Source organism: Schistocerca gregaria, chromosome 1 (assembly GCF_023897955.1).
Source record: "Schistocerca gregaria isolate iqSchGreg1 chromosome 1, iqSchGreg1.2, whole genome shotgun sequence".
NCBI classification, from domain to species: domain Eukaryota; kingdom Metazoa; phylum Arthropoda; class Insecta; order Orthoptera; family Acrididae; genus Schistocerca; species Schistocerca gregaria.
The window spans coordinates 543,428,403-543,455,514 of record NC_064920.1 but is presented as its reverse complement, the minus strand read 5'-3'; the positions used below and the strand labels follow the sequence as shown (position 1 = coordinate 543,455,514).

The window sequence follows — 27,112 nt, the reverse complement described above, 5'->3', positions numbered from 1 at the left end:
TACAAATCTCCTTAAAATCATCAGATTTTAAATCACCAGCAACAAACTCATGATAAATGTAATTTAAGTTTGTCTAAAACTATTTAAAATTTTTTAAGTATCTCTTACTAATTGTTTTCGTTTTTTTAATATATTTGACATAACAAAAACAGTCTGTTCCTGTAAGTCTACCTCTGGTAAAATATTCTCTTACCACATCCTCATTTTTGAGAATGAAATCGGCGAATACTACAAACAAATTAGCTTGTCACTGATACAGGGTATAAATTCATCATTATTTTGTATAAAAGAAGCAATTTTTTCGTTATTTTTATCTTCCAAATTTGCACTTTTTCATAAATTCTGAGTATGATTTTATTCCAATTTAACTGTCCTGGAGCCAAAATATAAGTGTCATTCATTAATGTTGTTTTTCCATATTCAATTTTTTTATGATTACACATTGAATAGAATTCATTGAAAGCTTACCATGTTTATGGTTTTATTTCTTCTCTGGACAAACTGAGAAAAAATCTGGAATACATTTCACATAAATTTACTCAGCATGTTATAGTCTTAGGTGGAGATTTCAATTTACCAGATATAGACTGGGACACTCAGATGTTTAGGATGGGTGGTAGGGACAGAGCATCGAGTGACATTATACTGAGTGCACTATCCGAAAATTACCTCGAGCAATTAAACAGAGAACTGACTCATGGAGATAACATCTTGGACCTACTGATAACAAACAGACCCGATTTTTCCGACTCTGTAAACGCAGATCAGGGAATCAGTTATCATAAGGCCGTTGCAGCATCTCTGAATATGGAAGTAAATAGGAATATAAAAAAGAGAGGAAGGTTTATCTATTTAGCAAGAGTAATAGGACGCACATTTCAGACTACCTAACAGATCGAAACGAAAATTTCTCTTCCGACACTGACAATGATGAGTGTTTATGGAAAAAGTTCAAGGCAATCCTAAATTAGACAGGTAAGTGCCGAATAAAACGGCGAGGGACCGGAAAATCCCACTGCGGTTAACAACAAAGTTAGGAAACTACTGTGAAAGCAAAGAGAGCTTCACTGCAAATTTAAACGCGGACAAAACCTCTCAGACAAACAGAAGCTAAAGGATGTCAAAGTTAGCATAAAGACGGCTATGCGTGAAGCGTTCAGTGAATTCGAAAGTAAAATTCTATGTACCGACTTGACAGAAAATCCTAGGAAGTTCTGGTCTTACGTTAAATCAGTAAGTGGATCGAAACAGCATATCCAGACACTCCGGGATGATGATGGCATTTAAACAGAGGATGACACGCGTAAATCTGAAATGCTAAACACCTTTTTCCAAATCTGTGAAACAGAGGAAGACCGCAATGCTGTTCCTTCTCTAAATCCTCGCTCGAACGAAAAAATGGCTGACATCGAAATAAGTGTCCAAGGAATAGAAAAGCAACTGGAATCACTCAACAGAGGAAAGTCCACTGGACCTGACGGGATACCAATTCGATTCTACACAGAGTACGCGAAAGAACTTGCCCCCTTCTAACAGCCGTGTACCGCAAGTCTCTAGAGGAAAAGAAAGTTCCAAATGATTGGAAAAGAGCGCAGGTAGTTCCACTTTTCAAGAAGGGTCGTTGAGCAGATGTGCAAAACTATAGGCCTATATCTTTGACATCGATGTTTTGTAGAATTTTAGAACATGTTTTTTGCTCGCGTATCATGTCATTTCTGGAAACCCAAAATCTACTATGTAGAAGTCATCATGGATTCCGGAAATAGCGATCGTGTGAGGCCCAACTCGCTTTATTAGTTCATGAGACCCCAGAAAATATTAGATACAGGCTCCCAGGTAGATGCCATTTTCCTTGACTTCTGGAAGGCGTTCGATACAGTTTCGCACTGTCGCCTGATAAACAAAGTAACAGCCTACGGAATATCAGACCAGTTGTGTGGCTAGATTGAAGAGTTTTTAGCAAACATAACACAGCATGTTGTTCCCAATGGAGAGACGTTTACAGACGTTAAAGTAACCTCTGGCGTGCCACAGGAGAATGCTATGGGACCATTGCTTTTCAAAATATGTATAAATGACCTAGTAGATAGTGTCGGAAGTTCCATGCGGCTTTTCGCGGATGATGCTGCAGTATACATAGAAGTTGCAGCTTTTGAAAATTGCAGCGAAATGCAGGAAGATCTGCAGCGGATAGGCACTTGGTCCAGGGAGTGGCAATTAATCATTAACATAGACAAATGTAATGTATTGCGAATACATAGGAAGAAGGATCCTTATTGTATGATTATATGATAGTGGAACAAATACTGGCAGCAGTTACTTCTGTAAAATATCTGAGAGTATGTGTACAGAACGATTTGAAGTGGAATGATCATATAAAATTAATTGTTGGTAAAGCGGGTGCCAGGTTGAGATTCATTGGGAGAGTCCATCAACAAAGGAGGTGGCTTACAAAGCACTCGTTCGACCTATACTTGAGTATTGCTCATCAGTGTGGGATCCATACCAGATCGGCGCGTTTCGTCACAGGGTTATTTGGTAAGCGTGACAGCGTTACGGAGATGTTTAGCAAACTCAAGTGGCAGACTTTGCGAGAGAGGCGCTCTGCATCACGGTGTAGCTTGCTGTTCAGGTTTCGAGAAGGTGCGTTTCTGGATGAGGTATCGAATATATTGCTTCCCCCTACTTATACCTCCCGAGGAGATCACGAATGTAGAATTAGAGAGATTCGCGAGTCCACGGAGGTTTTCCGGCAGTCGTTCTTTCGTGAACCATATGCGACTGGAACAGGAAAGGGAAGTAATACCAGTGGCAGGTAAAGTGCTCTCCACGACACACCGTTGGGTGGCTTGCGGGGTATAAAATTAGATGTAGAATTTCTCGTTCCCAGAATTTCATTTTATTATATAATTTTTATTAGTGTTAAATGAGTCATCTTTTTCAACAGAGTGGTAATTCATCTGTTCTCAAAACTAGATTGACTGTGCCTGTAAAAGACAGTTATAAACCAAAGCACCAAAGAAACTAGTATATACAGAGATATGTAAACAGGCTGAACACGGCACTGCAGTTCACAACACCTACATAAGACGATAAATATCTGACACAATTGTTACATCAGTTATTGTGGCAACAGTGGCAGGTTATCAAGACTTAAGTGAGTTTGAAGATGGTGTTATAGTTGGCACATGAGCAATGGGACACAGTATCTCCAAGGTAGCGATGAAGAAGGGATCTTCTCATATGACCATTTCACGAGTGTACTGTGAACATCAGGAATCTGGTAAAACATAAAATCTCTGACACTGCTGAGGCCAGGAAAAGATCCTGGAAGAATGGGACCAACGACAACTGAAGAGAATCATTCAGAATGAGAGAAGCGCAACCATTCCGCCAGTTGCTGCAGGTTCCAATGCTGGGCCATCGAAAGTGTCAGCATACGAACCATTCAATGAAACATCATGGATATGGGCTTTCAGAGCTGAAGGCCCACTCTTGTACCCTAGATGACTGCATGACACAGAGCTTTATGCCTCACCTGGACCCATTAACACCAACATTGGACTGTTAATGAGTGGAAACATATTTCCGGGTCAGATGAGTCTTGTTTCAAATTGTATCGAGTGGATGGATGAATACAGGTATAGAGACAACCTCACAGATCCACATACCCTGCATGTCAGCATGGGACTGTTCAAACTGGTGGAGGCTCTTTAAGGGTGTGATGCATGTGCAGTTGGAGTGATATGGTACCCTTGATACATCAAGATACGAATCTGATAGGTGACTCGTACTTAAGCATCGTGTCTGATAACCTGCATCCATTTATGTTCATAGTGCATTCCGACGGATTTCGACAATGCCAGCAGGAGAGTGCAACAACCCACATGTCCAAAATATCTACAGAGTGGCTCCTGGAACACTCTTCTGAGTTTAAACACTTCTGCTGGCCAGCAAACTTCCCAGACATGGACACTATTGAGAATATCTGGGATGCCTTGCAACATGCTGTTCAAATGGCTCTGAGCACTACGGGACTTAACTGCTGAAGTCGTCAGTCCCCTAGAACTTAGAACTACTTAAACCTTACTAACCTAAGAACATCACAGACATCCATGCCTGGTGCAGGATTCGAACCTGCGACCGTAGCGATATCGCGGTTCCAGACTGTAGCGCCTAGAAGCGTCCGGCCATCCCGCCTGGCAACATGCTGTTCGGAAGAGATCTCCACCCCCTTGTGCTCTTATGGAATCATGGACAGCACTGCAGGATTCATGGTATCAGTTCTCTGTAGCAGTGCTTCAGGCATTAGTTGAGTCTATGCCACATCATGTTGCACCACGTCTGCGTACTCGTGGAGGCTCTACACGGTATTATGCAGGTGTTTGAGTGTCTTTGGCTCTTCAGTGTAGTAATGTTGCATTGTTGCACTAGTTGGTTTTATATATACTGTAACTCAAAATATTACAAAAAAAATAATTTGTATTCTGATGGAGGAACGAAGTATATTCCTGTTAGTCAATACAGCTTGAAAAGTTTGAAATAATTTACTAATGCAAGAAAGTCTAATGTACGCATTAAAGTAGATGAAATTTTAAATAGAGTTATATTGAGAGCAATGTTAAATTATATGTGGACACAGAAATAATACTGGAAGTGTGCTTGGATTTAGGAATCAGAATATTGAAGCTAGTAAAAAAACTGTTGCTAACAACGTTCCTATTCCATTTGAGTTAATTTATAAAAATTTCAATTTCGTTGATGGAATTTTTGTGAAGCAAACCAGTCATTTTCATTGAGAAACTATCATTGCTTAATTCAAGCCTAATACTGAATTTGGTGTACCACTAATTCATGAGCCACATTATGCTGTATATATACAAATTATTGACACTATACAGGATTTAGAAATAACTATTACTGATTGAAATGATTATTTTATTGTCTTCAACAGTCCTTGTGTGACAATTGTTTTAAAATGTGTTAATTAAAGTTTAGCCTTATTAAATGAATAAGATTGACAGCCACCAGTTTTACTCATTTCCTGTGAATGAGAAGACTAAAAATAATCTAAATCTTGCCAAAGAGGATACAGAAATTGGGGAGAGTTGGATTCAACCTAATCATCCTCAACTGTATACGAGCTTTAGTATTACTAGAACTGATGGTTGAGTTTATTCAACATATGATAGAATATCCAATAAACATTTAATCAATAACTATGTGGCGTAGCTGTAAAAAGGAAACATTTTTTGTGTAGAACAGAGCATCCTATTACTTCTTCATCTGTCCTTATGAGATTGACTGCATCTCTGGCCAGTGGGTTAACAATGGAGGATCATGCCCTTAATAATGGAAAGATAAAAAGTAAGAAAAATGAAGTACTTTATCCTTTAGGAATATTTGGTGGGTTTTTCAAAGATTATAAAGAAATTATTTGGGAATGAGATTCAGCTGTAATTTTTACTTGGAGTTCTGGTACAATCATTGCTATTTTTCGATGGCCTGCCCATAATTAATCTGGAATTGAAGATGTGACTACACATCATAACGAAGGCAAAATTGTAAATAGTGTTCATGAGTTTGCCACCGGATCATGTTGTGCTCGTTCCACAATATTTCCTCGGAGCAATTGTCCGACGCCTTCAGGTAGGTCAGCCTTGCTGGTGACTTGTCATTTGCATGTGAGTAATGAAAGACGTGATTTTATTTCATTATGTTGTGCAATAATGTTTATTATGCTGAAATATTTTATTACCTTGAGTTAAAGTAAACCTGATGTTTTAATAAATAAAAGATTACAACTAAATATAAGGCCAGTGTTTAATTGGTAACAACATAGAACTGTTATCTAGAGCTCATCGGTTCAGAAAATGATCCTGGAGTAGACAACTACATAGTTTCGACATTGATGAGAAAAATGTGAATAAGCTAAGTAATTCTGAAATACTCAGCTTTCTCATAAAGTCAGAGATTGTTGCGCTAACCTTGCATAAGGAATGATGGCCCATGCTAATTCCAGTTGAGATTTCCAAGTGTCCTTTCAGCCTTCAGTGCTCACCACAGAGATAAAGTAACATCTTTGTCCCCTTCTCTTATGAATTTACATCTATGCATTCAGAATGCAGCTCATCATTTGTAGTCATCTTATTTCACACAATACTTGTGATCAGCACATCATTCTAGCAATTAATATGTCTGTCAGCAAAACGTTCATGGTAGAATTGCTGAATATTCCAGGTTTCATCTAAATACCAAAAGTTTAGTACGAAAACTAAGGAAAGATTAGTGCTAAAATGTCTGTCAATATCAGGGTTACTGAGGATGAAAAAACTGGAAGGGTAGGAGTAATTGTCTGTGGTGCAATTGAAGGAATCATAAAGGTAGGAAGCCTCCTGAAACTATCAGAATAGCAATCCAGAAGAACAATGGGAAATTAAAATCAAGATCACAGCAGTGATTTAGATCCTGTTCCTACTCAATATGAGTAATCACTGCACCATTCCACTCTGTAAGGATTCTCATCTTCATAAAAACTAACTGACATTGATTTAATCCAATACTTTCAAAGAAGTTATCATAAAACTTATAGCATAAAAAACAGAAAGAAACATTTATTGAAAAAATGATCATTTTACATATTTGGTAATATAAAAGTAGCCTCTTTAGAACCCAGTCTTAAATAAAAATAAATAACAACAAACATAGTGATTCATTTCTCTAACAGATACAAAGATCTGACATCTGGTTGTTCAAGAATTGAACATACATAAAAACTTAGTTTAAAAATCACAAATATCACATAAATTATATTTCAATAAGTTAATGATTAATTGTTCCATAGCTATGAACAATGGCAAGTACAAAGTGTTGCCTCTTAGTGTCAACTTAATATTCAAGACATATCTAGTACAAAGTACAGCTACAAAATAACCTATCTGCATTTATTTCCTGAGAACTGGCAAAAATGTCAAATGATATGACTGTCAGTGTGATATTTATCTATACTACTTTTCCACCATTTTTTTAGTTTCACAGTGCAGTTGATTATGCAGTGTTTGGAAGACAGGCATTTATATATAGAGGATATGCATTACAAATGTGGAACCCATATGCACATACTACTATTGAAACTTATCTTGATCACTGAGATTCCTACTTATTAAGTTGTATAAGCTACAAGGCTTCAAAACAAAGCTTCAGAACATTAGTGTTTTGTGTCAAGCCACTGCCAATCTTACATATCTAATAGTAGCAGTACTGTGTTTGTAACATCGTAGGAGAATGAAATGTATGTTGTGCTATGTTGTCAGTTTGTTTGTTTAAAAATGAGAGATGAAACAATTTCAGGTCCACGTGGGCACCACTTACAACTCTTTTGAGAAGAGGGTTATAGTAATTAGTGAAACATAGGTTAACTTCTGTTTTTGTAGGTGCTTAGCACAAAGTACAAATTGACAGTTTATGTGATGGGTGCAATTACTTTCTCTGGTTACCCTAGCTCCTTTGAAAGAAATCAATAAAAATGCAACAAACACCTAAATAATCAAGTCTATGGGCTCTCATGACACAAATCAAGGCAATGTTTAAAATTTAGAGCAACACCTATTTCACTGTCAACAACACGCACAGCTTAAATTTTCATCTTGCATCATGTAACACCTTTTGTTACATATATTGCTTAGATGATGGATCCTTATACTCTTTCATGCTGAAAGAGTTTGCACTAACAAGCAAAAGTTATGATTAGATACCTGTACAATTTTCTTTTAAATACAGAATTAAATGTTATATATACTATGCATGTTCCTGTAAACTGAGTCTGATTGATCGGATGAAAAAATTTCAAATATATTTCGCTATGACTCAAAGTGTCATATTTAGTAAGGGAAATGTAGTATAGAGGTGAGCAGAACAATTACATTAAAACCATGGGAAGAAAGGTAACTTCGCTTTTGTTATCAATTTATGGAACACTGAGTTGGAGATTTGTGTGAAAAACCTAGATTGTACCTCTTCTTCTATTTGCTGCATTACAATCACACGATGTAAAAATGCAGCCCAGCAAACAAACACCATGGTACTCCAACAACAAAAATTACAAAGGTGATACAGAAACTAGAAGATGCACTTGCAGAGCTAAAGGCCTTTCAAGGGCGCTTGCTAGAATCCTAAGAGGAGAAGGCATGGCTGTTACCAGGGCTTATCACAAAAGAAGTCCACTACAGAGATATTATCTGTAATGTGGAATGAATCCATAAATCCATTTTTAAATGATGTGCATGGTTACATCCATCCTCACTTTGCAGTAAACAAAATGGTTATGATCTAAAAAACTCTTCTGAAATGCTGATGAATAGCTGTTACATCACTTCAGAGAAGTTCTGCGGGAATGAAAGTTAGTGTAAAGGGCTGCACTTATGGCTCACTACTAAGTTAAAAACTTATTTCTGTAGGTGCAGTCTAGTATGTCAGCATGATTAAAGGCCTCGGCCTTTATTACATGAAAACAATCTGGCATTTTTCTTTTCTTAAAACTGAATTAAATATGCCTCACAACCACAGTACAAAAATTGTATTCTTTTCCCAAATTATTACGATTTCTGTACTAACATATGCTGCTTATTACCTAAGAAGATGAAAATGTGGACATTTTTAATTGACATACAGCTGTTAGTTAAATCACAAGATTTCCTTTGGTGACAAAGTTTCGTATGAAAGTATTATAATAAATTTCTTGTGATAATGAATCACTGTTTCCATGGGCCAAGATCTAGCTTTGGAATTGCTGGACTATCACATGGTTTCAGTGGGTTCCTGCAAAAATACAAACGTCATGATAACACAAAGTTACACACTAAAACTGGGTGACTAACATGAAAGACAACATAAAATACTGCAAATATAAAGAATAATGCTAACTTTACAGATAATTAAGTTGCAGAAGACAAATAAAAGCAAAAGAACTGTTCAATCCTTTCAAAATATTTACCAATAACTCAAAAAACTTCAAATTCTCTAAAAAACGGCCAGGGGGTACAAAACAATAGGAAGGGAGCCCCAAGAATAAAAACAGTCACATTATTGGAATACGAAGTGATACACCACTACAACAAAAGAGAGGCCTATTAAGCAGACAGAATTCTACATTATTCAGAGAAATACAACTTACTTATCAGAAACAAGGCGGAAAGCATCAGGTTGAACCATAGTGATATTGTCACCATTGTCGCATAACATCCGAGAAAGTGATGCTTTACGTATCTGCTTCAATTGGGCTGCAACATACAGACAATTACATAAGCTCATGTTGCTCAGAAACAAATTGACAAAAGAATACATTGTGAGATAATCCACAGCTCAACCTGCTAGAGCATAGACGAGAGAAGTTCTTGTAGGCACTATTGTATAGGCATATCTTACTACAATCTTTCTAATGTATTTCAGTCTGTAATCCACTTTTCCCACATGCATACTTGATCACTTTCCATCCTTTACCAGTTTTCCTATCCATAAACATTTAATTGGTTTGAGACTACTACAATTTAATTCATGCCTTTTTTCTTCAATATATACATATTACTCGAGATTTACTTGTGCTCAATAAAACATTATATTTCCTTATTTTCAAATGTTTCTGAGTGATTTTGGATTTTAGTCTCAGTTTACCACAATAGTACATATAAAACAGTCAGGATAAGGAGATGCAGCAATGAGTGCTAGCCTCTTAATGGAAACATTAGTAACTGTAATTTACTCAGGCACTTACATGGATGTTTTGAGTGCTTCCAACGTGTGCTGATAAGCCTACCAAAATAACTGAATACCAGATATTCAGTGATAAACTGAACAACTTGTAATGGGGAAAACTGCAGGATATGTTTGCTCACATTTCCTTCATACACAATTAAATCATCCTGCACTTGTGAACTCAGTGTTAGAGAGCCCTATTTTATTGAACCTATTTCAGATTGGTTAAGGAAGTAGACTAGGTGTTTCTTTCACGATTCTTTTACGGTTTTGGGTGGGAGAGAGCGAAGCTTTAAGTTTTTGTGGTGGCCCTAACTCATTCCTGGACCGATTCCTTAAATAGACCATGCTTGCTTCGTTTCCTGGTCCAGCATGTACTCTAACATCACTGACGTAAGTGTCAATGAGGTGCTGAACTCCAGTTTCTTCCTCACTGTTGATACACATTTTTCACATGCATGAGCTTTAAAGCAGTATCTCCTAATGTCAACACCTGGTATTAGACCTTGTAAGCGCAACACACAACACTGAGTTCTCTCCTGTATAAGGCAATTGTCACTCTGGAACAAGAACTGGAAGGGAGACTCATGTCTCCCTTTCAGCTTATCACTGAATCCATGAGAATTGTTCAGGCTATGCACACTGTTGTCAAATTCATTATTTTAATTCCTAAGGGTCTACAAGAAGTTCGAAAATCACATGAGCTACAGTCTATCTACCTGTACATATTGTTATTAGTCATAGTTACAATATTATTATTTATTTGGTAATGGAAAGTCCTTAGTGAAATATAAATTTTAGAAGTAGTGTTGAATAAGTGTTGAGGTGTGGATTCATTGACAAGGACAAAGACACCGATATTATCCTACAATGCCTCTCTCAGGAAAATTCCCGACGTATAGAACTGGTCATGAATGCCTGCGTCAGATATATCTGTGACGTTCGACTTTTTGATCACATTTCACCAGCATATGCAAAATTGTCCTGGCTGCGTGCAGACAAACGCAGAGATTTCCATACACTCTGTCTCATCTACTGCCTTATAAATGTACACTGTCCCTCATATTTCTCCTCGTCCCTAACGCTCATGTCGAAACAACATGACAGAAACACACGTTCCCATTATAATAAAATCCTCTCCGTTCCACTGCATCGCTCAGTCACATTCTCCAAGTCCTTTACAATAGCTGGAACCCGACTCTGGAATAACCTCCCTCGTTATGTTAGAGAACTTAAAAACATGTCCAGCTTCAAAAAACAGTTAATGACGTATCTACTTAAGCAACAGCAATGCCTTCCTCTGTACATGAATGCACTTCACCTCATTACTTCCCTCTTTCCTCCTCCTTAAATCTCCATTCCCCAATACACGCTATACTAATAAACATCTACTTTACACACCAAGATATTATGTACATCTGCACAAACCTTCATTACTATTGCCAATCCTTCTCATGTTTGTCATTATTATTTGATTTTTTAACTGTTATTATTATTGCTTTTATCATAATCTGTATGTATAGCACCTGTTGTGAAAGTACTGTCAGCATTTACTTTATTAGATCTTAGTCATGTGTATCATTATATATTTTTTACTGTTATTATTATTGCTTTTATCATAATCTGTATGTATACCACCTGTCGTAAAAATACTGCCGCATTTACTTTATTAGTTCTTAGTCGCTACTCTTTATTCATACTGTCACTAGAGTGACCTAATTTTCTCATTTAAACTATGATCATGATGTAACTCTGATGTGTGAAATTCTGCATGTGTGGAACACTGGTCCGATGTAAGAGAGGGCCTGAAGGCCCTAATCTGATCAGGTTAAATAAATAAATAAATACACACCACTGAATACCTTTTCAGTTTTCGGCTGAATCCTAATTCAGCGCCATAAGGTACACGTAAATACATACATACACATGCACAGCTACATTGTCCAGCTACCTACATTGTGCATTCACTGCAGCTCACGTTTGAAACAGTTCAGTTTCTTTTCCTGCAGGTGTGTAAAACATCTGGTGTAATACATTCGTGAGACAGAGCTGGAAACTGGAGCCCCCTGCCCACCTGAACTGCTGATTGGGGTAACAGATTGATCTGATATGAAACTTCCTGGCAGATTAAAACTGTGTGCCAGACGGACACTCGATCTTGGCACCTTTGCCTTCTACAGGCAAGTGCTCCACCGACCGAGTTATCCAATCACGAGTCACGAGCCGTTCCTGCAGCTTCAGTTCCGCCAGTACCTCGTCTCCTACCTTCCAAACTTCAAAGAAGCTCTCCTGCGAAGAGTGCAGAACTAACACTCTGGGAAGAAAGGATATTGCAGAGCTCAGGGCCCGAGATCAAGTTTCGGTCCGGCACACAGTTTTAATCTGCCAGGAAATTTCATGTCAGTGTACACTCCCCTACACAGCGAAAATTTCATTCAAGAAACATGCCCCGGGCTGTGGCTGAGCCATGTCTCCGCAGTATCCTTTGTTCCAGGACTGCTATTTCTGCTACTCCTGTGAAGTTTGGAAGGTAGGAGATCCTTTATTCTAGGATTGCTATTTTTGTTACGTTCGCAGGAGAGGTCCTGTGAAGTTTGAAAGGTGGGAGATGAGGTACTGCTGGAGTTGAAAGCGTAGTGACGGGTCGTGAGTTGTGCTTGGGTATCTCACTCCTTGGAGCACTTGCCTGCCAAAGGCAAAGCTCTCGAGTTCGAGTCTCGGTCCAGCACACAGTTTTATTCTGCAAGTTTGTTTCAGATTGATCCGTAGTAAAGGGCGAGATCTACGTTTTGTTGAAAGGCGATAATTTGGTTGTAAGTTGGTGAAGCGAATGAAAGCGAACGCAAAATAAAGGTTGCAGTTTGGGACTGAGTGAAAGCATAGCCTAACGTCTACGTTAGGACCATCTTTAAATTCACTTTGTCTTATTTTATGCACTTTTCGTCATGAAAATTAAAACTTCAAGGGAAATTCAATTCATTTATCATATTTTGGATACGTCTCCGACGAGTATTTTGATGCATATTATATACATACGTCCTACATAGTCAACAAAAAATTACAGGGCGGGGGGGGGGGGGGGGGGGGGGGGAGGGGTACTAGGTAACTTTTATCCATTCATGATCGTGGAGACCGTACAAAAGTTCTTTTTCTTCTAGAGATACTTCACTTTTAAACTAACTATGAAAGCTATTACGTATGAAAATGCTTAAGTGTGTGAGTAAGCAGAAAATATTAATGGTAGAGCAGACAGTGACAACGTGTAACCCTCCTTCCTGAAACGAAACGTCGATCACCTCCTGCTCAGGCAGCTGCTGTTCAGCCAGAGGTCACACAGCCAGTCAGGTGTCGATGAGTGGTTTGGCGTTACCTGGGCTGAAGGAGTGCGGCATCTGTCCCATCTCGTAGTAGAAGCGGTCTCCGCGCTTCCAGCGGTGAAACTGCTCGGCCACCAGACAGCGGAACGTGGGCCCCAGCAGGCTGCCGGCCACTGGAGGCTCCAGCAGGCCGCCCACAAACACGTCCACGTCCCGAGGACTGTCGTACAGCTGCGACAGCCGCCGCGCCGACTGTGGAAAACCACGCAAAAACTTGTAACACGCTCTTACATCTTACATTGCACTCTTAATTTATTCACTGTCTTTCAAAGTCTCTGGGATATCTTAAGGTCGGTCCACACTTTACGCAGCCATCAAAACACTTCACAATGCATTTAAAATGGTGGCATTCACACAAGCTGTTAAGGGCAGGTGATAGGACGGGACGGCACAGAATGGGATGTCAGTATCACGGTTGCGAGCCATAAACACTTTCGCACAATGAAGTGTAGTTCAGGCGTGTCTGGAAGTATTCATTACAGGCTTAAGTCGCGTAAAGTGACTGAAGATAACACCACGCTGAAGACACACTGACCTACTCATCCAGTACGACCTGAGGAACTGAATCAGGTATGACGAACTACAAGTATTACATAACAGTTCGGAAGGACACATAACGAAACATCCGTTTTCCACCTAAGCACATTAGTTTGTATTAACACTTAAACATTATGTATTTACATTATTCCAAATCAAAAACGAACCCAGTATATTCTACGTACAAACAGCACTGGTGCACTACAACAGCGGTTACATGTGGCGACCATCAACGTTGTTACAGACTTTGTACCTACGAAGCATGTTCTGTACACATTCTCCATCATACCTGAGGTCTCCTGCATTTCTTGTACAGCGACGAGAATTCGTGCCAGCGTATCTTCCTCTGACGCTGCAGCAGTCTCGCAAATTACACTTTGTATACGAGCCCAATTATGACACTTTTCTCTTTTCCCCCAGCAGGAGCGGGCGCGTTGAACACCTGAATTGAAACCTTCGTAGAATGGAAACGGTACGTTTGCGGACATGTGGACTCCCATTCAAAATATTATGTACTCACACCCCACTACAAGTCCTAGAAGTTTGTAACAGGAATTTTTGAACACCTTATACACAACAAAGAGTTGAGGATGTATAAGTGCTACTCTGAAATCAAGAGACTGCCACAGCAAATGACATTGTGGTGAGATGCAACAAACCAGTCAGAAGGCGGGTAACCAAACTGTAGCGCCTAGAACCGCTCGGTCAGCCCGGTCGGCACTTCAATCACACTTGGTACACGTGTCCCTTATTGTTAAGCGACAAACGCTGTCGGGGCTGGCTGGTTCGGGGGAAGGGACCGGACAGCGAGGTCATCGGTTTCATTGGATGAGGGAGGGATGGGGAACGAAGTCGGCCGTGGCCTTTCAGAGGAACCGTCCCAGCATTTGCCTGAAGCGATTGAGGGAAATCACGTAAAACCTACAGCAGGATGGCCGGACACGGGTTTGGACCGTCGTCCCTCCGAATGCAGACCGAGCGAGGTGGCGCAGTGGTTAGCGCACTGGACACGCATTCGGGAGGACGATGGTTCAATCCCGCTTCCGGCCATCCTGATTTAGGTTTCCCGTGATTTCCCTAGATCACTTCAGGCAAATGCCGGGATGGTTCCTTAGAAAGGGCACGGCCGATTTCCTTCCCCATCCTTTCCTAATCCGAGCTTGTGCTCCGTCTCTAATGACCTCGTTGACGACGGCACGTTAAACAGTAATCTCCTCCCTCCTCCCCTCCGGATGCGAGTCCAGTGTGCTAACCACTGCGCCACCTAGCTCCGTCACTGTGGGGGTAAGGACCACTTACCTATCACAGTTTAGGAGATATGACATCATAAACAATGAAATGTGTGAAAAGCTACCGCTTCATGCATGACGGTTAAATTTATTACTAACTCTTATTAGTATTAAATTTGGCTGACGGTATCCACATATGCTGCTAAATGCACCTACAAAATTATGTCATGACGCCACACATATTTCAGGAGATATGACATCGTAAAAACTCAGATGCGTGAAAAACTACCGTATTGCGCATCACGTTTAAATGTATTACTTCTTTGCTACCAACTCTAGTGGCAACACATATTGCAGACAGTATTCACATATGCTGCTATGTGTACTTACAAAATCATACCATAGTATGACACATAGATCAGGAGACATGACATCATAATCAGAGACGGTTGAGAAAATACTGCATCAAGCATGAAGTTTCAATACATTTATCTTTATTACTAAGACACTCCTGTCATCGAGTCAGTCTAAGAAAATCCCTGACACGTTGCAGCGCTTTATACAGCTCTCAACTGCGAAGCGCAAACGCCTGCAGGCGAAAACAATAGCCGTCTATAGAGCTAAGAAGGGGTGTTACCCTAGAGGCACTGTAGACAAGCGGAACAGCTGCTCCCAGAATACAGAAACTGTTTCACAGTTTAAAAGATTTTTCACCAATGCATGGAAATGAAATTCTTTCGATATTCCACTACAAAAAAGTTAATTTTTTCATTTCTAATACAAAATTGGCAAAATGACTACATGGCAACGCCGAGTCTGTCAGCCAATATTTAACGAAGGTCCTAACTGCACAATGCCCTACACTTATCACGAGGAAAGGAAACTCTATGTCGCTACGAAATACAGCCAAGTTCAATACAGTAACACAACAGTCAACAATGGCTGCCATACACAGCGCTTTCGGATCAGCTAACCAAAAATAAATGACTATTGGTCGAACCCTTCCAACTTCTTCCGATTTTTACCTATTCACTATTAGGGAGATGATCGGTCAACTTAAAGTTGTATGAATTAGTTCACTTTTTAGTTGTTTATCACTTTGTTCTAAGATGATATTTAAGAATCATTGTTTAACACGTTGAGCGAGAAGCCGATTTTATTGGGCTTTCCATTGAGGCAGCAGTCTCGCGTGCCGGCGACCACTTGACATGTGTTGAGCTAAACGATCGCGTAATGGTGCGCCTGCAGGCCTGCAACCCGTCTTACGAACACGCAGTATATGCCACCTGGCACACAGGCGTTACCGTCTAAAAAATTCATTAGGCAGCTGCCGCGGAACACGGCAAGTAAACGAAATGTAAGTGCACCACTCGACGATCCATGGGCTGGAGTATAAACGAGCGTGGCATGGTAATAAGACAACCTCCAAGGGACGTCCAGTTTGAGAAAGCCACGACTGTATAAGGAGGGACCAGTTCACATCGATTACTTTCAAAAAGCTTTGTTGCTCGTAAAAGCAAAAATATCGCAAAGAGGATACAGTGATTAATCGAATGCGTTATTTTTAGCATGTAAACGTCACCGTGTAATGCAATTGCCATCATCCTAAAGTGAGAATTCAGCTGGTGATTCAATAAGTGATCAAAGTATGTGGTTTGACCGTCGAGGCAACAAGCCGAACCTTGTGCGTTTTATGAGTGCCGAACGTGCCAAATTGATGAAAATGTGTAGAAACAAAGTTGAAGATTTTTATGGAACTTTTGTCACATGAAATATTTCAGCATATCAATGGACAAACAAGTATTAATGATGCAAAAACGCCAATGGTTTCCAAACGCTTGAATCAATGGATGCCGATAACCAAGGACGGAATAAAGGGTTGTTTGGATTGATTTTGTGGATGTGATTGGTGAAACTCCGACGCATACATTTCTACTGGTCCTACGATCCACCATTTTTCGAACATTCCTGCAAAAGGTAATGAGCAGAGATCGTTCTGAAATTACGTAGAGAATGCAGCACTTCACAGACAGTTCAAGAGTTGATGCTTTAATTCATCTCTCAAAAGTTCAATTCATCATCGACGAGCTCAATGAAATGTTTAAAAAAAAGTTATGATCTTGCCGAAACACTATGTATTGACGAGTCTCTAATATTATATCATTCCGAGGACGAATTATATTCAGGCAATATATGAAACAAGAGAGACGCTATTATTCCATCAGAATGCTTAAATTGTGCTGTAATAGTAGATGCTCTACATTTTCCGAATTTACAGTAGCAAAGTACTTGATGACGAAATGTCACCCGTACAAACGTTGAAAATAATTTGTGTCAAATTGTATGCAATGAAGTCCATACGTCATGATCGATAACTCGTATAACAATGTAGATCTCTCAAGAACTCCGTTGTTGAACATGAGCGAACTGTGTTGGCGGGAGCCTTATGGACCAAACGCACTGTTGTCTCATAAACCATGTTGGTGGTAGAAGTCTGCTCGGTAGTAGTCATTTCTTTATTACGCTACTTGGACGAAATGACACTGTGCATTTCCATCGTGCGCCGAGCGTAAAGGTTCTTCTAGTAGGCTTTTCTTTCTTGATTGTATTTTTCAGTCAGTTTTTGCGTCCCCTCTGTCGCTGGACCTTCACCGGGGGCCAATATCTCGCCCTGCCAGCGATATGGTACTGCTTACGTCATTGGAATATCGATTTTTTGTGAATATTTTCTAACTGTATTTCGTAAGATATTTCTTACTCTGTGTGTAATAATGTGACGATAGAATTTCAGGTTGCTGAATATGAAAAGATTGTATACAATATTGAAATATGCAAACCATTCAGGTATCAAAGTGATACATCGTAAAATTACTCAATGGATAGTTATCCTCCGGTGGAGATACAGAAAACGGTCTAAGTGTACTTTTTTTCATAAAACGCGTCTTCAGTGCTATTGTGTTCTTGGTAGTCTGTTGTATGTCCCTGTACTTGATGTAGGGCTAAATCATGAAGAAAGTGTTTGAGACATGCGTTAGTAGATGGCACATGGTATGCGTGTCAAAATGTGCGTCCATCTGCAGCTCCAAAACTTAAGATATATGAGAAGTGGTGTTTGTTGATTACAGTTCTGCTAGTTAAAAACCAAATGTTACGTTTCTGTACACGTATCATCACAAATAAAGAATTGTGCCTCAGTATTAATGGAATTTGGAGCAAAAACTTTCTTCCAGCTATTTGGTCGAAAAATGACGTTTTTTGAGACAGTTGCTGTATATAAAATACAAGTTGGTCGTTGCAAAGAAGAAAACAGCAACCAGCCACCGTTAATAATGGTATTTATTCGTACAAATAGCACTGTTACCTGTTTCGCACCGATGGCTGTTCACGTTTATATTACATCTGATGTTGTTTACGTTAGTTGTTGGAAAAATCAGTCAACAACTAATGTAAACAACAACAAATCTAATACACAGTCCTCTGATGATGAACCTAACGGTACGAAACTGGTCTGAGCGGCTGCTCCCGGCGGAAGTTCGAGTCCTCCGTCGGGCATGGGTGTGTGTGTTTGTCCTTAGGATAATTTACGTTAAGTAGTGTGTAAGCTTAGAGACTGATGTCCTTAGCAGTTAAGTCCCATAAGATTTCACACAGATTTACCATTTAACGAAACTGGTAACGGCGCTGTTTGTGTAAATAAATAAAATTACTAACAATGGCTGGTTGCTGTTTTCTTCTCTTCGAGAATCAACTTCTAAACACTTTTCTATTGTCACTTAAAACTAGTCAATTTCCTGGTATGGCGATTAGAATGTTCTTAATAAACTTTTTATTTTCTAATTTTTCTCATTACATTTTGGTTCAAAAGGCTCTGGTCGCTATGGGACATAACATCTGAGGTCATCAGTCCCCTAGAACTACTTAAACCTAAGAACGTCACACACACCCTTCCCCGAGGCAGGATTCGAACCTGCGACTGTAGCCATTATATTTTGCAATGACGCAGTGAGCAGCATTATGCTGTGGTATCACAACATCTTCTCAGTTTTTTGGATGCAAATCAGTTACGTACAGACAGATATTCATTGAAACTTCCTGGTGGATTAAAACTATATACCGTGCAGGGACTCGAATCTGGGACCTTTGTCTCTTACGGGCGAGCAGTCTACCGGCTTATTTTGTCTTCTTTCTTTCAATTTCTTTGTTCGTCGTTTCTTCGGCAGTGGTTCTATGTGAAAGTCACACGACATCTTCCAAATTCAATCGATGACAACGTCATCCAGAGTTGTCATTACACCGGGCTACCAGTCCCCTGACCTAACACGCTAAGCTACAGTGCCGGCCGGCTATGTTACTTAAGCACGACTGACGACCCGTACTCATAACTATACATCAGCCAGTACCTCTTCTCCTACATTCCAAATTTCACAGATGTTCTCCTGCATAGCTTGTACTAGAACACCAGAAAGAAAGGATATTACGGACATGTGTTAGCCACAGCCTTGGGGATGTTTGCAGGATGAACATCCTTTCTTCCGTGAGAGCCGCTCCTGCAATTTACGCTGGAGAACTTCTGTGAAATTTGGAAGATAGATGAGCTACTGGCTGGAGTAAAGCTGTCAGGACGGGTTGTGAGTCGTGCTGAAGTAGCTCAGACGGCAGTTTGCTCTTGTCTGTGGTGAGACGCGGACGTCTTGTTTGCGTCCCGACAGCGTAACTGTGCGCGAACAGTTGTTTACTTCATAGCTGTTGCGAGTTGGTAGACACACGTTCTAAATATCTCGCACTCTTATAGACAGGCCACAATCAAAATCACTTTTCACCAGGATTACGCTAGACCACGCGCATATGAGGTTGAACGATTCTTACCAGATGGTCTACATCTGGATCCCCTGCACTTCGTGGGCATTCACTTCAGCCAGTGTCGTTTACGGCAAGGTGATAAATTCTGAAGTGTGGACGACTGTGGTGACCAAATTCGCGAATTAAGTTCAAACAGTCCTATGGTCACATCGGATCGGTTGCAGTGGTCCACGCTGGCCTGGCTTGCGCACCCTTACAGTCCTTCATTTACATCTACATCTACATCTAAATAGCTATTCTGCAAATCACACTTAAGTGCTTGGAAGAGGGATCATCGAACCACCTTCACAATAATTCTTTGTTATTCCACTTTCAACAGCAGACAATCTTCCGGGCATCCTGATAGCAGATGTGGCCCCACACACGCTCTGCCCACCAGTACCTGTTGGACATATTAGGATGTTTTTCGTGGAACACAGCTGTATGTTGGGAGCTACACCGGAGACACGAAATCAGACAGCAAAGATTTATTACAGTGTTCTCCAACGCTGGAATCCGGCTAACGATATTGTACGACACCACCCCAAGGTCGACTGGACGCGGGTGTGGCGAGCCATCGACGTGCCTTTCCTGTCCACTTTAGTACGGTCGACGTAGTATGTGGTCACTAACGAGAAATTTCCGACCCGACAAAGGCTACATGACATTCACCAAACAGACGATGCTATATGCCTCCGTAGTGTGATGATAGATAACGGACGAACACAGACTGAATTGTGTCCCCACACGCGAATGCTGGAAACGGATCCGCCAGATACTGGCTTTCCGCCCTTTGTTTCGATTGTGCCCCTGGATTTCTTTCATCCCGACGCCGTCTATTTCCCAGTGACCTGGATGAATGTAGTCAGTTGGGTACGAGGAATGGCGATATATTACATGTACCGCGACGGCGAAAAGGAAGTCCGCAAGTTGTGGCAATACATGATCGAAGAGTTCCTGGTCTTAACGAAGAGAGCGCAATACCGGAACCTATTTGTTAATTATTTGGGATCGTCATTCATGGACCCACCTCTCAGCTGGGGTGTGCCTGGTGTGAGCAGAAGTTGAATTTCAGGCGTGATTTTCCACGATTCCCATACTGTAGTAGAAACAGTCAGACTGTGTGCAGCGGCCCCGGACAGTCTACAACTACATCTACATCTACGTGATTACTCTGCTATTCACAATAAAGTGCCTGGCAGAGGTATCAATGAACCACCTTCATGCTGTCTCTCTACAGTTTCAATCTTGAACGGCACGCGGGAAAAACGAGCACTTAAAATTTCCGACGGTTGACGAATGGTGAAGCCCATCGAAATTACGACCGCCTCTTACTGGTCACCCGCTTCGATAAGGCGATCCCAGCGGGCAACATGGCCCGATTTCGTTCACCTTATTGTCATAATTTTTGGCATATGGCTTCATTGTATTTACTGATTATATATATCTTAAAAAACAAGGAAAAAATTTGATGGCGCGCTTCGTTGGTAGGGGGAGGGAGACATTGTTGCGTCAGGCCTCGGAATTTGACCCTTCTCGGGAAATGTATTTGTTTTACTGTTCATTTTCCGTTAGCAAGAGGTAGAAGAATTGCCGTTCTCATTTCTTGCTACCAAGCAAAGTTAAAAGCGAAAAAAGTAAAAAAAAAGCCTAGACTATCAACTTACCCACTCGGGTTCTCGGGTTGAATTCTTGCTCATTCCAGCTCTTTCCTCATTTTATATTAATCATCGAAAAAAATATGGTAAAGTGACCAAAAAACAGTCGGTAAAAGAGAAAACAAAAAAGGCGATAAATATACAAAAAAAATAGTAAGGTGGCCGCTCGCGATATGTGGGAAACCCAGGATCGATTCCCGGTCCGGCACAGATTTTCATTGTTCTCATTTCAGTCTACAGCTGCTGGTTGTGTATGTTCGTAATTGCGAATGCATTTAATGTACTTCGGTAGATCAGTTGCATTTTGTAAGCGATCTGTCAATAAAACGCAGTCTTTTGTTCGCTTTCCCCACAGTATTTTCTATGTGTTCTTTCCAATTTAAGTTGTTCATAATTGTAGCTCCTAGGTATTTAATTGAATACAAGCACTTTAAATTTGATTGATTTATCGTGAAACCGAAGTTTAAATGATTCGTTTTACACTGAAGAGCCAAAGAAACTGGTGCACCTCCCTAATATCGTGTAGGGCCCCCGTGAGCACGCAGAAGTGCCGCTCACGACGTGGCATGGACTCGACCAATGTCTGAAGTAGTGCTGGAGCGAACTGAAAGCATGAATCCAGCAGGGCTGTCCGTAAATCCGTAAGAGTACGAGGGGGTGGACATCTCTTCCGAACAACACGTTTCCAAGCCATCGGAGATATGCTCAGTAATGTTCGTGACGGGAGTGTGGTGGCCAGCGGAAGTGTTTAATCTCAGAAGAGTGTTCCTGGAGCCACGACGTAGCAATTCGGGATGTGTGGGGTCTTGCATTGTCCTGCTGGAATTTGCCAAAATCCGTCGGAATGCACACTGGACATGAATGGACGCAGGTGATCAGACAGAATTCTCATGTGCGAGTCACCTGTCAGAGTGGTATCTAGATGTATCAAGGGTCCTGCGCGCGCCTCACACCATTAAAGAGCCTCCACCAGCTTGAACAGTCCCATGCTGACATGGAGGGTCCGTGGATTCATGAGGTTGTCTCCATACCTATACACGTCCATCCATTCGATGTAATTTGAAACAAGACTCATCTGACCAGGCAACATGTTTCCAATCATCAACAGTCTAATGTCAGTGTTGACGGGCCCAGGCGAAATTAATGCTTTGTGTCGTGCAGTCATCAAGGGTACACGGGAGAGCCTTCGGCTCCGAAAGCCCATATCGATGAAGTGTCATTGACTGGTTCTCACACGGACACTTGTTGACTACCCAGCATTGAAATCTTCAGCAATTTGCGGAAGGGTTGCACTTCCGTCACGTTCTCCTCAGTCGTCGTTCGTCCCGTTCTTCCAGGATCTTTTTCCGGCCACCGCGATGACGGAGATTTGATGATTAACCGGATTACTGATATTCACGGTACACTCGTGAAATGATAGTACGGGAAAATCCGCACTTACTCGCTACTTCGGAGATGCTGTGTCCCATCGCTCGTGCACCGACTATAACATCACGTTCTAACTCAATTAAATCTTGATAACCTGACATTGTAGCAGCAGTAACCGATCTAACAACTGCGCCACACACTTGATCCCTTGTATAGGCGTTGCCGAGCGCAGCGCCATATTCTGTATTTGAATACGCATGCCTGTATAGTATTTTTGGTTGGATTGGGTTGGGTTTTTTGTGGAAGGAGAGCAGACATAATCGGATTAGGGAAGGACGAAGAAGGAAGTCGGCCGTGCCCTTTCAAAGGTACCATCCCGGAATTTGTCTGGAGCGATTTAAGGATATCACGGAAAACCTAAATCAGGCTGACCGGACGCGGGATTGAACCGTCGTCCTCCCGAATGCGCGTCCAATATGCTAAGTATTTTTGGTCCTTCAGTGAAACACGCATCATCACACTTTTCATTATTTACGGTCAATTCCGATGTTCGCATCATATAGATATGTTTTCTAACTCGTTTTGTAATTCGTTTTGGTCTTCTACGACTTTAATAGACGATAAACGACGCCATTATTTACAGACAACCTAGAACGACGGCTCAGATTGTCTGCTAAATAGTTTACACAGATAAGGAACATTAACATTATCTTGGGGAACGTCAGAAATTGCTTCTGTTTTACACGATGACTTTCCGATAATTACTATGAATTGTGATCTCTCTGACACGAAATCACGAATCCAGTCGCATAACTGAGAAGATATTCCTAAGCAGACTATTTGATTACAAGCCGCTTTTGAGATAGGTGTCAAAAGCCTTCTAGAAATATAGAAATACGGAATCAATTCGAAATCCTTTGTCGATAGCCCTCAACACTTTGCGAAAGTAAAGAGCTAGTTGTGTTTCAAAATAATGCTTTTTTTTTCTAAAGCCTTGTTGACTTTGCGTTAATAGATCGTTCTCTTCGACGTGATTCGCAATGTCCGAACAAAACATATGTTCCAAAATCCTGCTGCATATCGACATTAATTCTATGGGCCTGCAATTTAGTAGACTACTCCTAATGCCTTGCTTGAATATTGGTGTGACCTTTGCAACTTTCCAGTCTTCGGATATGGATGTTTCGTCGAGTGAGCGGTTGTATATGATTGTTAAGTATGGGTTACTTCATCAGCATGCACCAAAAGGAACCTAACTGATAAACAGTCTGGACTGGAAAACTTGCTTTTATTAAGCGATTTAAGTTGCTTCGATCTCCGGGGATATCTACTCCTAAGTTACACATGCCGGCAGCTGTTTTTGATTTGCGGTGCAATGGCCGACGTCGGAACTGCGGCCTTCCGATCGTATGAAAACGCCATCAGTCGTATGACTGAGAAATGGCAGACGTTTGAGACCTATAAGGTGTACAATTGCGGACGCCAAATAAAAATCGAACGGACAAATTACGTACCGTTCTCCTGGTCATCAGCGGTTGTCGTGCGATAGTAATGTACGATGGTCTGGCTGTGGCCAGGAAGGTCATGTCAGGTCGGAGTGTATTCAACGTGACTGACCCAAACGGCGCCTCGGGCGGCAGCGACGAACCTCCCCCTCACCTACGCCAAAGGCGCGAAGACATTCTCCGTGGACGAAGAAACCATCGATCACATGCGGATGCCAACGTCCTGCGAATCCTACAAGGACATGACCCAGGTGATGCAGCCACCCCAGACGACGGCAACCCCGCAACACCCCCAACTACAGTCGCTGGGTGGACCTGAAGAAAATACGGGCGTCGACAACAGGGCCGTGCCGACATTGGCCTTCTTTACTGAGGGAGCGATGGCGAACTATCAGCACACAGACTCCAACATGGAAATCGATGCCCGTGAGCAAAGATCACCTCACTAACATAAAAAGCGACAGCACATGACTCCCGACGATTGTCTCCTCCTCACGACGGAGCAGGAAACTGATGGCGCCGCGGAGGGCATGGAGGACGGACCCGCCGCGGAGGTTGGCCGACCTGACACCTTCCACTTCCTCTAGACCTGTTTGCTACTACGCCAAAGGAAGCTGACCGTCCATCCGCTGCCCTTTGGAAAGAGATATGGGATCCGAACTTTGGCAGTTCTACACATCAGCAGCTGGCAACTTGCGGCCCGTGAACAGACGGCGACGATGTATATGACGCAGTGACAGAAGAAAGGGAGGAAAATAGGGGTGGTACACAGCGTGCCCTTACCGTTCCAGCGACTAAGTAAGTGTCAGTGTCAGCAGCGTCTCCGGCGCCCTAGTAAGCGGCAGTGTCATCAGCGTTTAGGGGATAATATCCAGTTCTGTCGTCGTCCATGACGACACCACATGAAGTGGAGACAAGGCAACAAACTTTTCGGCTAACAACAATCAACATCAACACGGCAGAACGCTCCGTAAATACTTCATGTTGCAAGACATGCTCAATGCTGCGGACATTGACATCGCTCTCCTGCAAGATGTTCACGTAGCTAGCTTTCCCGACTTCTTCGGTCACACAGCTAAAGTCTCCCACGCTTCGCCCAACGGCAGCGGCGCCGTAGTTCTACTTAGAGACGACCCGGTAACAGGCAAAGTTCGATGACTCCCCAACGCACTGGACATGGCCGCCACGGTAAACGGAGTATGACTCATTAATGTCTCACCCCTTCCGATACAGATGGACGGCGGGAATGCCCCAGCTTTTTTGCAGTGGACATTACACTGCTCCGCCGGAGTCGACTAGACGGGCTGGTGACTGGCAGGGAACACATTCATCCGTAATCTTCAGCTGGCGAACACATGGCACCACATCCACAGCGACAGACACGATTAGATTCTGCAGTCACTCGTACAGCCGACTCGACCGGATTTGTGTCACTCGCTCACTCCAGACAGCGATATGCGATGAGGAGCTATGGTCAATAGCTTTTCCGGATCACTTGGTCTGCATCTGTGCCAAAGATCTAAGTCTTCTCAGGGTATGGCAATGCAGAAGCCCGCGGAAGCTCAAAACCGGCCACTTAACCACCCTGGTCTGTCGAATAGCTGTGGAAGATATACGGAATAAGTATGCCCGTGTTGCGTCTTTATCCCACAGCCCTAGGAAGGCGGATTGACTGCGCAAAATCGGCCCTCAGATGAATCTTCATAGCGTGCGGTAGAGAAGTAGCTGCGTGGCGCAGACACACAATGGACTTTTACTATGCCATCTTCAGAGAATGTTCAGAACAGCAGCCCTCGCCGGACAGACACTTGTTAGTCAACCACGACAACACAAAGATCGTTTCTCCCACGCGTCTGCATTTGGCAGGAGCCGTGGTACGCGAGCACGCACAAGACAGACTTCGGTGTCTCACATACTCACGAACTGTAAAAGGCGGCGATGAGTCCTAGTCCGTATTATCGACGCGGAAGACGGCAGACGTCTCAACGAACGACGCGATGTAGCAAAGGCTTTTTATTACCATTATGCTCCATTGTATTCGGCACAGCAACCGGATCCGGCTGTCGTTAAGTAAGTCTCAGGGTTGATCTACGGCCCCATAACGCAGGCATAGGATCTGGAATGGGTAGGGGACGTGACAGAAGACGACGTCACGGATGCTACCGACAGAGGAGCAGCCAACGAGACCCCGGGACCAGACGGCCTCCCTTTGGAGTTTTATCAGGCCTTAAAGCAGCTATTGTTGCCGTGTTGGACCGAGACATACCAAGAACAGATGTCTCCAGACGTAACGCTGCCTGTAACCTTCTTAGAAGGACTGATAGTGCCTGTTCATAAATTGAATGGTGGGTCCCATGACCACAATTTCCGCCTATTGACGCTGCTGAGTACTGACATGAAATTTTTCACCAGATTGACGGCTACACGTTTCAAGAGCACAATACAGAACGTTCGCAGGTTCGAGCATCGTTGGCGGTTTCCCAAAACATACGTGTAGCTCTCTGTCGATAAATGGACGCAATAACGCTGGCCATGGTTCGATGCATACAAAGTGCGCAGGCATCCACCAATTTCATCAATCATTTGACCTAGTTGATTACTCATTCTTCAATGCCATTCTCCGGAGCATGTGGTACGTGGACCGCTTTATCGAAGTGGTGATCCGCCTACTTTGCGATGTGTCATCGAGGGTGCTCTTGCCATACAGCCTTTTAAATCCGAGCACTTCGTTCTTCGTCGTTAACTCTTATTACTCTTTCTTGACTCTTGTATATACTGTGTATTACCCGTCTCTCCCTATAGGTTACCCCTATTTTTCTCAGAATTTCGAACATCTTGCACCACTGTAT

At 42.0% G+C, this 27,112-nt stretch overlaps 1 protein-coding gene across 1 annotated transcript in view; it reads right to left on the bottom strand.

Annotated features, from left to right (window-relative positions):
- Positions 1–6,586: 6,586 nt before the first annotated feature.
- The window catches only part of LOC126355825 (peroxidase-like), a 245,725-nt gene continuing 225,199 nt past the window's right edge, over positions 6,587–27,112 (bottom strand). The window contains exons 12-14 of the mRNA XM_050006275.1: positions 13,121–13,319; positions 9,173–9,278; positions 6,587–8,817 (exon numbers count right to left, since the gene is read on the bottom strand). Coding sequence (XP_049862232.1) covers positions 8,751–8,817; positions 9,173–9,278; positions 13,121–13,319 — 372 coding nt within the window. The 3' untranslated portion in view covers positions 6,587–8,750. The remainder of the gene's footprint in view (positions 8,818–9,172; positions 9,279–13,120; positions 13,320–27,112) is intronic.